The sequence below is a fragment of the Vulpes lagopus genome, chromosome 8 (genome assembly GCF_018345385.1).
Source record: "Vulpes lagopus strain Blue_001 chromosome 8, ASM1834538v1, whole genome shotgun sequence".
NCBI classification, from domain to species: domain Eukaryota; kingdom Metazoa; phylum Chordata; class Mammalia; order Carnivora; family Canidae; genus Vulpes; species Vulpes lagopus.
Window position 1 is genome coordinate 73575001 of NC_054831.1, and position 16420 is coordinate 73591420.

Sequence of the window (16420 nt, forward strand, 5' to 3'; positions counted from 1 at the left end):
AACAAGGTATTAGCTAATCAGATCTAACAGCACATTAAAAAGATTATTTACCACAACCAAGTGGGATTTATTCCTGGGCTGCAGGGATGTTTCAATATCCATGAATCAATGTGATACACTACATTAGTAAAAGAAAAGACAAGAACCATATGATCCTCTCCAATAGGTGCTGTATGCCAAAAACCATTTGGCAAAATACAGCATCCTTTCTTGATTAAAACTCTCAACAAAGTAGGGATAGAGAGAACATACCTCAACATCATAAAGGCCATATGCAAAAGACCCACGGCAAATATCCTCCTTATGGGGAAAACCTGAGAGCTTTTCCCCTAAGGTCAGGAACATGACAGGGATGTCCACTCTCACCACTGTTGTTCAACATAATACTAGAAGTCCTAGCCTCAGCAATCAGACAACAAAAAGAAATAAAAAGCATCCAAATTGGCAAAAAAGAAGTCAAATTTATCTCTTCACAGATGACATGATATCTATGCAGAAAACCCAGAAGACTCCACCAAAAAATTGGTAGAACTGATACAGGAATTCAGCAAAATTTCAGGATATGAAATCAATGCACAGAAGTCTGTTGCATTTCTATATACCAATAATGAAGCTGTAGAAAGAGAAATCAAGGAATCAATCCCATTTAAAACTGCACTAAAACTCATAAGATACCTAGGAATAAACTTAACCAAAGAGGTAAAAGATTCGTACTCTGAAAACTATAGAACACTTGCAAAAGAAATGAAGGAAGACACAAAGAAATGGAAAAACATTGGAAGAACAAATACTATTAAAATGTCTATACTAACCGAGGCAATTAAGCATCTGCCTTCAGCTCAGGTCATGGTGGCTCAGTCAATTAAGCTGGGTGGCTCAGTCAATTAAGCCTCTGCCTTCAGCTCAGGTCATGGTGCCAGAGTCCTGGGATCCAACCTACATCAGGTTCCCTGCTCAGTAGGGAGTCTACTCCCTCTGCCCCTCCCCCTGCTCGTTCTCTCTCTCTCTCTCTCTCTCTCTCTCTCTCGCTCTCATAAGTAAATAAATAAATAAATAAATAAATAAATAAATAAATAAATAAATAAGATCTTTTTTAAAAAGCCTATACCACCCAAAGCAATCTACTCATTCAATATCAAAATAATACCAGCAATTTCACAGAGCTGGAACAAACAATTCTAAAATTTATGTGGAACCAGAAAAGACCCCCAAAAGCTAAAGTAATGTTGAAAAAGAAAACCAAAGCTGGAGGCATCACAGTTTCACACTTCAAGTTATATTACAAAGCTATAATTATCAAGCTAATATGGTTTGGCACAAAAACAGACACATAGATCAATGGAACAGAATAGAGAACCCAGAAATGGACCATCAACTATATGGTCAACTAATCTTCAACAGAGCAGGAAAGAATATCCAATGGAAAAAAGATAGTCTCTTCAACAAATGGTGTTGGGAAAATTGGACAGCAACATGCAAAAGAATGAAACTGGACCAGTTTCTAATACTATACACAAAAATAAATTCAAAATGGATGAAAGAGTTAAATGTGAGACAAAAATTCATCAAAATCAAAAAAAAAAAAAATTCATCAAAATCCTAGAGAACATAGGCAGCAACCTCTCTGACCTCAGCCACAGCAAATTATTTTTAGATCTATCTCCAGAGGCAAGGAAAACGAAAGCAAAAATGAATTATTGGGACTTCATCAAGATAAAAATCTTCTGCACAGAAGGAAATAATCAACAAAACTAAAAAGCAACCTATGGAATGGGAGAAGACATTTGCAAATGATGTATCAGACAAAAGGTTATTATCCAAGATCTATAAAGAACTCATCAAACTGAACACCCGAAAACCAAAAAATCCAGTCAAGAAATGGGCAGAAGACATAAAAGGACATTTCTCCAAGAAGAAATGTCATCCAGAAGACTAATAGGCACATGAAAAAAATGCTTGGGCAGCCCCGGTGGCGCAGCAGTTTGGCGCCGCCTGCAGCCTGGGGTGTGATCCTGGAGACCTGGGATCGAGTCCCACATCGGGCTCCCTGCGTGGAGCCTGCTTCTCCCTCTGTCTGTGTCTCTGCCCCTCTCTCTCTGTGTCTATGAATAAAAAAATAAAAAAATAATCTTAAAAAAAAAAAGAAAAGAAAAAAATGCTCAACATCACTCATCATCAGGGAGATACAAATCAAAACCACAATGAGATACCACCTCACAAGGGTCAGAATGGCTAAAATTAACCCCTCAGAAAATAATAGATACTGGTGAGGATGTGGAGAAAGGGGCACCCTCTTATACAGTTGGTGAGAATGCAAACTGGTGCAGCCACTGTGGAAAACAATGTGGAGGTTCCTCAAAAAGTTAAAAATAGAGCTACCCTATGACCCAGCAATTACACTACTAGGTATTCATGAAAAGGACACAAAAATAGTGATTCAAAGGGGCACATGCACCCCAATGTTTATAGCAGCAATGTCCACAATAGCCAAAATAAGGAAAGAGCCCAGATGTTCACTGACAGATAAATGGATAAAGATGTAGTGTGTGTGTGTGTGTGTGTGTGTATATATATATATATATATAATATTACTCAGCCATCAAAAACAATGAAATCTTGTCATTTGCAAGGGAATGGAATTAAAGAGTATAATGCTAAGTGAAATAATTCAGAGAAAGACAATTACCATATGATTTCACTCATATGTGGAATTGAAAAAGAAAAACAATGAACATCGGGGAAGGGAAGGAAAAATAAAAGGAAATCCGAGAGGGAGACAAACCATAAGAGACTCTTACCTCTAGGAAACAAACTGAGGGTCACTGGAGGGGAGGTGGGCCGGGGGATGGGTTAACTGGGTGATGGGCATTAATGAAGGCCCTTGATGTAATGAGCCCTGGGTGTTCTATGCAACTGATGAATCACTAAATTCTACCCTGAAACTAATGATACATATATGTTAACTTGAATTCAAATAAAATCTTTACAAAATAATAAAAGGAGAAAGGCTTCCTAACCAGTTTTTTTCCTACTTACAGGAAACCTGAGTAACATCTTTGGAGAAGCAACAATGAGGGGTTTTCGGAAGTTCCGGACCATCTGTCTCCTGAGCAAGTGGAAATATTGTGCGGGGGTAGTTGGGTTCACCACAAACATGTTTACTGTGTCTCCATCTACCCCTTCTTCTCTGCTGTCACACATCTGAAAGAGAAACAAAAGAAAGGAACAAATGTTCAGATCACCTAATTCAATCAATCAATCAATCCCTGTCCTAAGGGAAACACGTCTGTATACTGATGACTCTCAATCTTATCTTCCACACACCTGTTTTTATATTTCTTCCTCAAACTGTAGTTTTGTGTTTCATGTGTAGTCCTTAACTTACCTGCAATTTATTTCTGTCAACTAGTTTTTATAAAGTCATTTTCCTGTATTATTAGCTATCAATATAAACTATCTATCTACTGTTCTATCTACCTTTCTACTAATCTGTCACCTAGCTGTATATTTTATCTGCACTTATGCCAAAATAGCTAATGATATTCATGTACTTAGGGTGATGTACATAAATGTCTCCATTTACTCAAAATGCACCAGAAGATAATAAAGATTTATAGATAGAAGGATGATAGATGAGTAGATGTGATTAAAACAAGTACAGTATAATAAAATATTAATGGTAGCATCTAAGGAGTTGGCATATGAATATTCACTGTAAAATTTTATGACTTTTTCATAGGTTTGAAATATTTCATAATAAAATATTAGGAAGCCATAGGTATAAAAAGACGTAGGTAAAGATCCTTACCAAACAATAACAGTGGTTATTTCTGGGTGTTTATTCAAAATTGTTTTCATGATCATGAATCATTTTATTTTATTTTAAAGATTTTATTTATTTTATTCATGAGAGAACAGAGAGAGGCGGAGACATAGGCAGAGGGAGAGACAGAGAGGGTGGAGACATAGGCAGAGAGAGGTGGAGATATAGACTCCCCTTTGGGGAGCCTGATGTGGGACTCAATCCCAGGACCCCAGGATCTCGCCCTGAGCCCAAGGCAGATGCTCTACCACTGAGCCCCCTAGGCGTCTCAATCATGAATTGTTTTATAAAATACTATCATTAATCAAAAACAATTTTTTAAATAAAAATACAGATTTCTAGGCCCCACTTGGAATAATCTGATCTTGTATTGGTCCTTGTGTGTCTTTGCAAAAAATCTCCATAGGTGATTCTGATGATCAGCCTGGTTTGGGAACCACTGACCTCTGCCATCCAAGAACCACTTTAAATCGTCATAAAGCCATGATAGTAAGATATCCAAGGCATCAGATTGATAAGGAATAATGACTTTGCATTAAATCTATTTCATTCAAATACTCCAAGGTCTTAGAGCTTAAGGCATGCGTTAAGTATCTACAGGAGGTAGTTCTATTTCAAAGCACCTAGGAAGCAGGAAAGGATTTCTTGGAATGCAGAAGGTGTTGGACATACCTGCAAGAAACGCTCGATGCGGCAAGAGGAGTGGTCAGGTCCAGCCCCATCATACCCGTGGGGAAGGAGAATAACAATGCCGCTCTGTAGCAGCCACTTGGCCTCTCCTGGAAAAGCACACGACGCGAAGTAAGAACCCTCTGACGCAGGAGCAGAACGGTCTGATGTGATTTGAGCAGTGACACAAGTTTAGTTTGCTGTCTGATCCCTCTGGCATCATTTCCATCCCATGCCCTTTCAGGCAGCGTTACACGCTTCAGAGGAAAATATCCACCCTACCGGCTGAAACCCCATAGGACATGATCACTGAAAGGGCTTTAGCAGACGGAAGACAAATTATAAGGTGAATGTCCTGGTTTCAAGGACAGCAGGTACCACTCTGATTCCACGCCAGACACAGTGCCTACGGAGAACAGGTGGCGCCTGCCCTTCCTCACAGCACCACTTAAAACAGGCCACTGTCCGCAGACTGCAGGTGTGACACTTGGGACAGCCTCTGGATGGGTCAAAGGCCAGTCTCCCCAAGGCACTTCTCTTCCTTACAACTACAAGGTTACAGAGAAACACAGCCACAGAGAGGCCAGAAAGGCACAAAATCCCAGAGCGCTTACCCCCAGAAAATGGGGTAAGAGGGACTCACACGTGTACTTTACGTACTTGAAATTTCACAATAAGCAGCTTCTGCTCTTGTAAATGATGACTGAAAACAATAAAGACGCACAACTACCAGCTTTCAGATACTTAAACATCCATGGGTTGAGGGAAGTGGACTTTCAAGGCTGCCACTCGCTCTGACCATAAATCCTCACTGAGTCACCCCTGCCTGCTTGGTGTCCTGCCTGCGCCTGCCCCAGGCGCATTCTCGCAAGTCCCACTGCCCGGGAGCTGGCAGGTCCATGCCCTGCTCCTTACGGCCAAGCACAGTCCCCTGAGAAGGTGCTGCCCCCACAGTCACTGAGCGTCCCCCGTCCCCTGGCAGCTTTTGTAACCATCCTCCGGCTGCCATGCCTGCCCAAGGGGATGGCAGGGCAGCCCCCAAACTCTCCTGGGGGGCTGTGCTGTGCTCCAGCATCTCAAAAGCAACTATGGCCCCTTTCCATGTACTTGTCCCCAAGACGCTGAGACCGTGCATCCACTCCACATGCATATGCCAACACCAACCTCCAGAGATGAACGTGTCAAAAATGATCTGAGCACCGTTGAAGAAATCACCAAACTGAGCCTCCCAGAGAGGCAGTAACTTGGGACTTTCAATGCTCATCCCATATTCAAATCCCAGGACAGCCTCTTCTGACAATGGGCTGTTGCTGACCTAATGCAAAGGGAGAGAACAGAAATACTGTCATGCAAAGAGAGATGGGGCATGAATGAGTAAGGCATCACAAACCCTCTCAAAAGGGAGGAGAGGCATAGAGGGGAGCGTTCTTTCCATTCATCTCCACATTTCTATGAGAAAGGAGATCTACTGCTCTCTGTGAAGATGAGCACAGACCTTCCTTATGACCTGCCTTGGGCTCAGGTCATGATCTCAGGGTCCTGGGATCTAGCCCCACGTTGGGCTCCCTGCTGGGCGGGGAGTCTGCTTCTCCCTCTCCCTCTGATCCTCCCCTTGCTCATGTTCTCATTCTCTCTCTCTCTCTCTCTCTCTCTCTCTCAAATAAGTAAATAAAATCTTAAAAAAAAATTTCCCCTGACCAGTGTTCTACAGCTGTAGCTTCCTTTCATGGTCAAGCTTCTAGAAGAATTATCTAATCCACTCCAGTTCCTGTTACCCCTCAAGATAGTGCAATCTAGCTTCTGTTCTTACTCCTCCACTAAAACAGCTCTATATGAGGTCAACCCTTGACCTTCCAGTGGATAAATCCAATGGCCACGTTCTTCTTCCTCACATCTGACTTCTCCCTCCTTCAGTTCATGACACAGTGACTCCCAGATCTCCTCCTGCCTTTCTGGATGCTTTTGGGGGTGGGGGAGATATTTCTCTGCCAGCACCTTAAAAACCTTTTCCCAGGACCCCTCAGCCCTCTTCTTGTTCTGCTCTCTCCTAAGGAAATAATCCCACCCCTGTGGTTCAAACATTTCTACACCCTGATGATATCTGAACCTGTACCTCTAGACTACACTCCTTCATTAGCTCCAGACAGACATACCTAAATTACTTTTCTCTAATGGACAGAAACTTCTATGTTATTCAGCCACATCAAAGGCAAACGTCCAAAACTGAATCATCTTTCCTTACCAAACTCATTCCTTCTCTTTACATTTGGGTGAATGCTGTCATCATGTAGCAATTGTCTGAGTCAGGAAGCCAGGAGATAAGCAAGATTAGTCTTTCTTTTCTAACTCCTTACATCTACCACTAAGTCTTACAGCTGTTCTTCTCAAATCTGGCCCCATTTTTTGTCCGCACCACTATTGCCCTAATTCAGGTCCCCACAATTTCCTGCCTAGACTATTGAGAAACCTCCTTAGAAACTGCCCTTACCTCAATAAAGCTGGGATAGAAAAACTATCCAAAGTTCTCACCCATCTTCAGCTTCCATAGCACGGTCAGGAGGGCTCTTTCTGATACAAATTTGATCACCTGCTCAAAATTCCTCCAAGGTTTCCAGCTTACATAATATTCTAAGTCTTTCATAATGCAAGGAGTCTGGCCAGTCTCCTCTTCCTCACTCCTGTACCCACTTTGCAGCTTAACCTCCAGTCATATGAAGCTATTTGGAGTTCCCATCCTCTTACTTCACAGGTTTTGTATGTACTATTGTGCCCACCTGGAATGTTCTCCCTACATGCATCAGATTGGGCAACTCCTCATGTCCTTCCAGCCCCAGCTCAAATCTGGCCTCCTCCCCAAGCTTCTCCTGACTTCCCAAGTAGACTCTCTGCACCTTCACATGTGCATTCATGTACTTTGCACACTTGTATAACATCTACCTTCATTTCTTGAATTTATTGCTTTTATTTATTCCAAAATGCTTTTGAGATGGCTCACAACATACCTGATATACAATGTGATCATGTAAATGTAAGTAGAGAGAAAAAAGATAAAGATTGAGACATACAACAGAGGGGAAAGACAACCTAGTGACCTATAGTTACCAAGGGTACCATGGCCCCCACCCCTTCCTGAGAGCCATTGCTGATAGGGGAATGCTGCACAATTGCAGAAATCATGGAGCATACAAGATAAAGACAAGCTACTCCTCAGTGAATTGCAACCACTCTCAGTACGACAAGCAAGCAGGAGTTCCTGCGAGGGTATTCATATAAAGGACATGGCATCAGAAAATTAATGAAATCTTTGACAGCATCTTCATAACAGATGCAAGGCATTTACTTGGGGCTTTCTAAATAGTAATATTCAAAATGAACTGATACTACATAACAAGTCACAATTCAATAAAAGACACTGGGGCCAGGGGGTGATCCTTAAGATTTCAATATCTAGATCACCAACCTGACTTGATCCAGGGGTAGATCTTAGACTAAAGTAAAGATGAGCTTCATGTCCCTTTAAGTAATTGTCCTGGAATCTTGCTTTTGACAAGTGAATTTTTTAAAATATTGAATATCAGTAAACTCAAGATTATACTCAAACAAATGACTAGAGTAGGAAAAAAGATGACATGACACTAAGCATACCTTGAAGGATAATTTATCTTAATAAACATTATGTGCCTGGCATTATGCTAGTTGTCAGAGAGATAAAAATGAAAAGACCCAGTCTTCATAAAAATGAAAGACCCAGGGTCTCATTAGCCTTTGACCCTAGAGAATAGCTCAGTGACTAGCACATAGAAACACATGGTAATAGATATATTCATCAAGACCACCAAACCTTAAAAAATAAGGTAATCTTGAGAAAGCTGGACATTTTTTTAAAGTAAGCTCTATGCCTGCTGTGGCACTTGAATTCATGACCCGAAGATCAAGAGCTTCATGCTCTACTGACTGAAGCAGGGCTTTTTTTTTTTTTTTTTTTTTTTTTTTTTAAGCAGGGCTTTTTTTTTTTTTAACAGACAAGAAATATTGGCTTATTGTCCACTTGCTCGGCTTACTTTAATGAATTCAGCAACACACAGATTATAATGTCAATTTTGGATTGAGAAAATGAACATCTGTTTGACATTTATATGACTGCAGATAAGTAGCTAGAGTAAGATAGCTCTAGTCTACTCACTAACTAGTGCATTGCTTGCATTCCAAGTGTATAGACCTACATTCTCCACCCACTCAGCACCCTTTATTTCAAAAAGAATCGAACCCATGTTGTTGCAAATAGCAAGATTTCATTCTTTTTTATGGCTGAGTACTATCTAGAGGGTATAAGGCTAAGTGAAATAAATCAGTCAGAGAAAGACAAATACCATATGATTTCACTCGTGTAAAATTAAGAAACAAAAGAAATGAATGAAAAGAAAGAGAAACAAAAAAAAACAGACTCTTCGAGAACAAACTGATTGTTACAAGAGCGGAGGTGGATGGGTGGATGGGGAGGAGGTGGATGGGGGGATAGGAGGATGGGGGGGACAGGTGGATAAGTGGATGGGGGGTTGAGGAGTGGTTGGGGAGGGGTGGATGGGAAACTGGGGGATGAGTGAAATAAGTGAAAGGATTAAGAGTATGATTATCTAGATATGGAAGTGCTGAATCACTATTTTGTACACCTGAAACTAATAACACCATGTTACTATACTGGAATTGAAAACTAATTGGAAAAAAAATAAGTTTGAATCCAAAGTTGCTGACATATGTTTCTAGTTTTTTAAAAAATCCTGTAACTATAGGGCACCTGAGTAGCTCGGTGGTTGAGCATCTGCCCTTGGCTCAGGTCGTGATCCTGGGGTCCTGGGATCAAGTCCTACATCGTGCTCCCCACAGGGAGCCTGCTTCTCCCCCTGCCTATGTCTCTGCCTCCCTCTGTGTGTCTCTCATGAATTAAAAAAAAGAAAGAAAGAATCCCGTAAGCATAATTATCAGCACCTAGGTTTTACAGTAGATGAAAAAGACATCCTACCTCTAGAAACCCCTTCTGATTAGGGTCCATATGGTTCAGGGGAATAAAGGTGTCATCAGTCTTCTGGCAAACCACCATCGCATGCCTCTGACTAAAAGTTCCACGGCCAACATCCTGCCCACTCAGACGGACATTAAAACCTTAAGCAAATAAATAAGGATAAAAGAAAAATCCAGATTCCAATGAATAACCTAAGCATTAACAAGGCATGGTGACCCTCAGTTCCCATACATCAGCTCATCCTGAGAATTTTCCTTAGCAAAGACATTCCCTTATTAAAATATACCTGTCCAAAAATAAAAATTAAAGTAAAAAAATAAAATATACCTGTCATATACTCAAACGTCTGTGGAAGATGAGATTATACAAGAACAGAAAGACATCATTTGCTCTACAATTTTTAGAGGAAAATATCTTTCCAATTTATCCCTCACAGAGCCCTTTGTTTCCCAGCAAGAAATGTTCTGTAGTCTTTCTCTGATGAAGGTTACCAACATGAGTTATACTAAGATTAAATAAAAATAACATTGTCGAGTAAGAAAAGTTTAGAACCTCTCTAGTCAATGAAAACGACAGGAGATAGTTCTAATTCAAAACCACGGGAGTCACATATAACAAATGTCACACAGAGCATCCCCTGCCAGCTGTGCAGCTAAACAGAAACTTCTTACCCTGAGCAAGTAATGAGCCCAAGGCAAGAGCTTCTGCGGTGGCCCAGTCTACCTTTGTTCCATCCAACACTTTCTCCAGTCTGGACTGCAAAAAATGGAATGAGAAAGAAAAAAGACACTTTTAAGAGTCTACCCTCTTTTTCACACGGAGGACAAAAAATGTAATGCAACAACAGGAAGTATCAAAATTGTAATGTTAAGTAAAAGAGAAAGTGCAGAAGGAAATGTAAGAGGATGGTCACAGTTGTAGGTTTTCAAACAGGCACAGTAAGCAGGCACTCCGGTTAGTGGTTAACCTGTGCATGGGGAGGAAATGGCTCCAGGGAGGGCACGAGGGGAACTGTACTAATATTTTAGTTCCTTAGCTGGATGGTAAGTACATAGATTGTTTTAAGGGTCTCTGTACCTGGAGCGCCTGGGTGGCTCAGTTGGTAAGGCATCTCTGACTCTTAGATTTGGCTCAGGTCATGATCTCATGCGTTGTGAGATCGAGCCCTGCAACGGGCTCCCCGCTCAGCAGGAGTTTGCTTGGACATTCTCTCCCTCTGCCCCTTCCCCCTACCTCAAATAAATAAATATTTTTTTAAAAGTCTCTTTACATATAATAAAAACCTAAAAATGAAGCTAGTGTTGTAAAGATCATCCAGAGGACAGTGCCTTGTTCAAGCTTAAGAAAGGCCTTTAGCTTCTTGCTCCTCTGTCTTCAGCATGGAGAGTCCCATGTTCTGGGAAACTTCCGAGGCCCATGCAAACCAAAACTTCAATATATTTAACATGAGGGGCGCGTGGGTGGCTCAGTCAGTTGAGCATCTGCCTTTGGCTCGGGTCATGATCACAGGGTCCTGAGATCAGGCCCCATGTCTGGCTCCCTGCTCAGTGGGGACTCTGCTTCTCCCTCTCCTCTCCACTCATGCTATCTCTGTCTCTCTCTCTCTCAAATAAATAAATAAAATCTTAAAGAAAAAAAAAGCTATTATATTTAACATGAGACAATATGTAAAACTGCAACGTGTATTAGGGTCTAAATGGTTGCCTTTGGAGATGTGCGTGTTGATTTTTATTTATTTTTGTTTATGCTACCCCTCCCCGCAAAAAGCATTTTCTGCTCACTGGTCAGAAAAATCAAAACAGGCATTCCAGTACAGCTGTATTTTGGATGATATACATGTAGTACATGTGCATGTCATGTATCAAACATGTATGAATAAATAAAAGGAGGAAAATGAGAAATAGGCAAAATCTGAATGGAGTATCAGTACCAAAACATGTATGTGTGTATGAAGGGAAGAAGAAAGAATAGAGGAAAAGTGGACAAGTCCAAGTTAGGTGACTATCAGTACCAAAACACCCCTAGGATCAGTTCCTAGAACCTAATAACATACAATAAGTGATTGTCAAAATCATTAGCCAACTGAAAAGACAGATCAAGGCCAATTTCTTTGCTGTGCAAGACAAACAAACAATAGCCAGAAATTTTAATGCTCCCTACCTGAACGTACATCTTCAAAAGGTGACTGTGCATCTGGAGTTCCTCTGGCACCTCCACAGACTTCCTGCCAATAAACCGCAGGAGATCGAGGGGCACACCCGTGTTCCACGTGGTGATGCAAGCTTGTGGCTGGACCAGGCCCTGCCAGTGCGCCTGCAGGTTAGTGGCTGGGGGGTTGTAGTGGTCTATGTGAGTTAAATGATCATTTAACTTTGCATAGTAGGAGGCTTTGATTTCTGACACCTCTTCCGGGGTCATGAGTCCATTGGCAATCAGGTGCTCTGCATAAGTGTCTGGGATGCTCTTTCGGGCTCTGGCCAAGAAACAGGGGAGAAAAGTCAATCTGATTTGTAAAAATCAAAGAGTGAGAGATACAGTGATTGTCAAAGGTATTACAGAGCATCATCACTATAAACAAGGCAAGTGGGGGGTGCCCGGGTGGCTCAGTGGTTGAGCATCTGCCCTTGGCTCAGGTCATGATCCCGGTGTCCTGGGATCCAGTCCCACATCAGGGTTCCTGCACAGAGCCTGCTTCTCCCTCTGCCAATGTCTCTGTCTCTGTGTCTCTTATGAATAAATAAATAAAATTTTGGGCAGCCCGGGTGGCTCAGCAGTTTAGCGCAGCCCAGGGCATGATCCTGGAGACCAGGAATCGAGTCCCACATCGGGCTCCCTGCATGGAGCCTGCTTTCCCCTCTGCCTGTGTCTCAGCCTCTCTCTCTCTCTCTCTCTCTCTGTCATGAATAAATAAAACCTTTAAAAATAAGTAAATAAATAAATAAATAAAATCTTTTAAAAAAAGGCACACAGGACATGTTAGGAACTAGAAAGAGGGAGTGGTTGCACAACATTGTGAATGTACTAAAAGCCTCTGAATTGTTCACTTCAACACAATCCATTTCATGTTATGGAATTCTCACTCCAATACCTTTTTGTTTTAAGAATTTATTTATTTATTTATTCATTCATTCATTCATTCATTCATTCATTCAAGAGCCTCACAAGCAGATGGGGCAGGCAGAGGGAGAAACAGACTCCCCGCTGAGCAGGGGGCCCGATGTGGGGCTCAATCCCAGGACCCTAAGATTATGACCTGAGCCGAAGGCAGACATTTAACTGACTGAGCCACCCAGATGCCCCTACCTCACTTTTTTTTAAGGCAATAGTGAGTAATAACCTCTTGCAAACAATAACGAAGAAACAAATTCATCTTTTTAAGCTTTCATCTACATCAAGGCAGAAGTAATTAGTAGAGTTTCCCTATAAATTGACACATTCTGGACAGTTATTCTTTATAAGACTAACCTACATTGTCTACCCACCCCTTTACTGCAAAAAGTATTGAACTCAAAGTTACCAACATCTATTTCAGGTGGCTTTAGTAATCCAGTTACTATAATAATCAGTAACTCAGTTTAATAACAATAATAAGGACACTCTACGCTCACGGAATACTTTAAACTACAAAGTTTGCTCACATACTTTATTGTATTTAGTCCTGACAAGAGTGAGAAGTAAGCCAGATATTTATTTTTTTAATGAGGCCCTGAGCCACATCAAGCCACTCAGCAGCTGAATTCAAACAGAGAACTCAGGGGTGCCTGGGTGGCTCAGTGGTTGAGTGTCTGCCTTTGGCTCAGGTTGTGATTCTGGGGTTGGGAATTGGATACCACAGGCCGAGGCTCCTCACAGGGAGCCTACTTCTCCTTTTTCCTGTGTTTCTGCTTCTCTCTCTGTGTCTCTCGTGAATAAATAAGTAAAAGCTTTAAAAAACAAAAAACAGAGAACCCAGATTTATTCTTCCAAAAGCAGTTCACTACCTGTATCCAGAAAGACCTGTAAAATGTCACCCAATTTATTCTTCTGCTTCCATTTATATCTATGAGGAAATAAAGTGGGGAAGGGGCTCTGTTGTACTTTCTAGTATCAAGAAAGGAAATTCCCAAGTAATATATTCCTCTCTGTCACATTAACCCTCTGCCCCAGCACTGTCCAATAGAAATGTAGCCTGAGCCAATGTGTAGTTAAAACTTTCTTAGTGGTCATCTGAGTAAAGGTTAAAAAAAAAAAAAAAACAGGTGGAATTAATTTTAGTAACATTGATTCAACTCAATATATGCAAAATATGGTCACTTCAATACTTTATCAACATTAAAAATAACTATTGAGATAGTTTACATTCTTTTTGTCAGAGGGAGTCTTTGGAATCTGATGTGTATATTACACTTACAGGCCATCTCCAGGAGGACTGGCCACATTTCAAGTGTTCAGTAGCCATGTATGGTGGTGGCTTTCATATTGGACAGCATGTTTTTCAAGATTCCTTACAATCCATCATGTTACCTCTTGCCAAGGCACCGAGTAAGTCCTGGAGGACCGGTTTTTGGTCCTGTCAAGGGCATAACAAGTAGCTTTGGGTTTTGGGCTTAGTCTCCTACTACCTTAGTCTCCCATCTGCAAATGAGGTTGGTAAATGGCCTTCGTTCATTCATTGAGCAAACGTGTAGAGTTTGAAGAATATGAGGAGCTCTCCTAGGACCCATAGTATGACCATACCAGTTTGGTCAAGACTCTTCCAGTTTTAGCACTGAAAGTTCTGTGTGCTAGGCCACCCAGGGAGTTGGTCACCCTACCTCAGAGTGTCTAATAAAAATAGTAAAAATAATGTGAGCACTATGGGGGCAAGGGGACCTTCAACAAATGTCTATAGTTGTACCTGATGATTTTATACATGACTGGGTTGGTGAAGAAGGGCTCGTCCAGCTCGTTGTGGCCCCACTGCCTATAGCATAACAAATCAACAATCACATCCCTCCGGAACTGGCGCTGGTATTCAAAAGCCAGTTGTGTGGCACGGACCACTTCCTCTGGGCTATCTCCATTGACATGGATGATGGCGCAGCCCACAAGCTTCCCTGAGGCAGAGAAGACAGATGAAACCAGCCAGCTAACCCCAAGCGACATTAGCCCACCTCCAAGTCCTATTGCCTGTGTGGGGAGGCAGCCCACATACTCAGAGGTGGTTTGGCTGGGTTGTTAAGAACCCATAATTTGGAATCTAGGTGACAGGAAAGAGGTCATGTCCCAGCTCTGTGACTTACTCTGTGACCTTAGCAAACTTAAGAATCTCAGTTTTCTTATCTATAAAACTGGAATAATAGCTCCTACCTATTAGTGATGTAAAGCATACATGAGTTAACAAAAAAAGTCCTAGAATGTGTTTCTGGTATCTCTAACAAACTAATCACAAAAATTTCAAATAGATAGGGACCTCTGGCTGGCTCAGTTGGAGGAGCATGTGACTCCTGATCTTGGGGTCATGAGTTTGAGCCTCACATCAGGTATAGAGTGTGCTTAAAAATAAATGAACTTTAAAAGAAAATTCACATAGAGATCCCCAAAAGGCATCCAGGCCAGGGTCTGGGTACAACTATTCCTACCAACTAACAGTTTTTGTAACTCTGTGAACTGGGTAATGGGTAAAAAAGCCCTGCCTTTGTCTTAAAACTGCCAATTTCCAAGGTAAAACAAGTCAACTTTGCTTCATCACATCTGATTTTTTAACCAAGACCACTTAGCCAAATTCACTGACTGAACATATCCTTCTTGACTAAGGTCTTGGGTACCCCAGGTCTGAATCTCTTAAAGACATGTACCCTGATATAGTATCAACTATGTTGATCTTTGGTTTTCACCAGATCACTCAACTGGGTACTTGGGCCATTTGAGATGACACCTTCTCAGTTCCATTCTTGTCTTATTTCCTTGGGTTCAAAGATCACACTCACACTTTTAAAGGAATATTAATAACACTGTTGGTAACTACTGACCATATCTGATCCAAAATTTAAAATGGGATAACCAGCAAGATTCACTCTTCCGAGTGAACTAGATGTTGATCTAGGGCTGCCTCCCTATTTTACATACCGATATCACTGCAGTATAAGGAAGACCTTCCTCTTTCTGCAGGAGTGGTATAACCCAGCTGGTTATTGACAATCAGATGGACACTCCCACCAATTCTGAAATGTGGGAGATTAGACAGCGTAAATGTTTCGGGGACAATCCCCTGACCACAGAAAGAAGCATCACCGTGAACCTAAATCATGGAGGAGAAAACGAGAAAATGAACTCATAAGGGCTGTAGAAATTTATGTTCCCAATTTGGAATAAATTGTTTTCCAATAGTAACAGGAATAAAAAACAACCATGCTCTCTCTCCCTGCTCCCCTGCCCTCCCCAAATTCTGCTGGTTCTGTATAGGATTTTCTAGAATGATTAGGTTGACCTCAAGCAGGTTTCAAAGCCTCTCTCCTCTTGTGGCCACCAGGTTATTTACTCTACCTATCCCCACATTGTCACTCACACCCATCACTTCTGATATACCCATCAACATTCTAAAACACACAGCAGCACCGCAGAAGGAAGGGCTATTGGAGGTACGGAAGGAAAATCAGCTCCAGTACAATTTTCATGAAAACAGCCTGCAAGACATGAGGAAGAGTGCACAGCTTTGAACCCTCTCTCTTCCTCAATCATCCTGCCCCTGAAAAGTCTGTGTGCAGCTTGCATCACCTGGTCCCCACTAGGTGTGTTGGCCACCACTGTGAACTTTATTAAGGAGGATGATGTGACAGCAAAGAGAGGAGGCAGGGAGGAAAGTTTATCACAGGTAAGTGAGAGGATGCTTTGAGGAACCAACAAAATACTACCACGCAACATCCAGAACATTTGAAGTCTGTTAGATC

General features: G+C 41.6%; 1 protein-coding gene across 1 annotated transcript in view; it reads right to left on the reverse strand.

Annotated features, from left to right (window-relative positions):
- The window catches only part of DHTKD1 (dehydrogenase E1 and transketolase domain containing 1), a 51034-nt gene that overhangs the window by 9285 nt on the left and 25329 nt on the right, over positions 1-16420 (reverse strand). Inside the window, exons 6-13 of the mRNA XM_041766879.1 lie at positions 15600-15771; positions 14389-14587; positions 11673-11985; positions 10184-10268; positions 9513-9652; positions 5657-5807; positions 4496-4602; positions 3037-3201 (exon numbers count right to left, since the gene is read on the reverse strand). Coding sequence (XP_041622813.1) covers positions 3037-3201; positions 4496-4602; positions 5657-5807; positions 9513-9652; positions 10184-10268; positions 11673-11985; positions 14389-14587; positions 15600-15771 — 1332 coding nt within the window. The remainder of the gene's footprint in view (positions 1-3036; positions 3202-4495; positions 4603-5656; positions 5808-9512; positions 9653-10183; positions 10269-11672; positions 11986-14388; positions 14588-15599; positions 15772-16420) is intronic.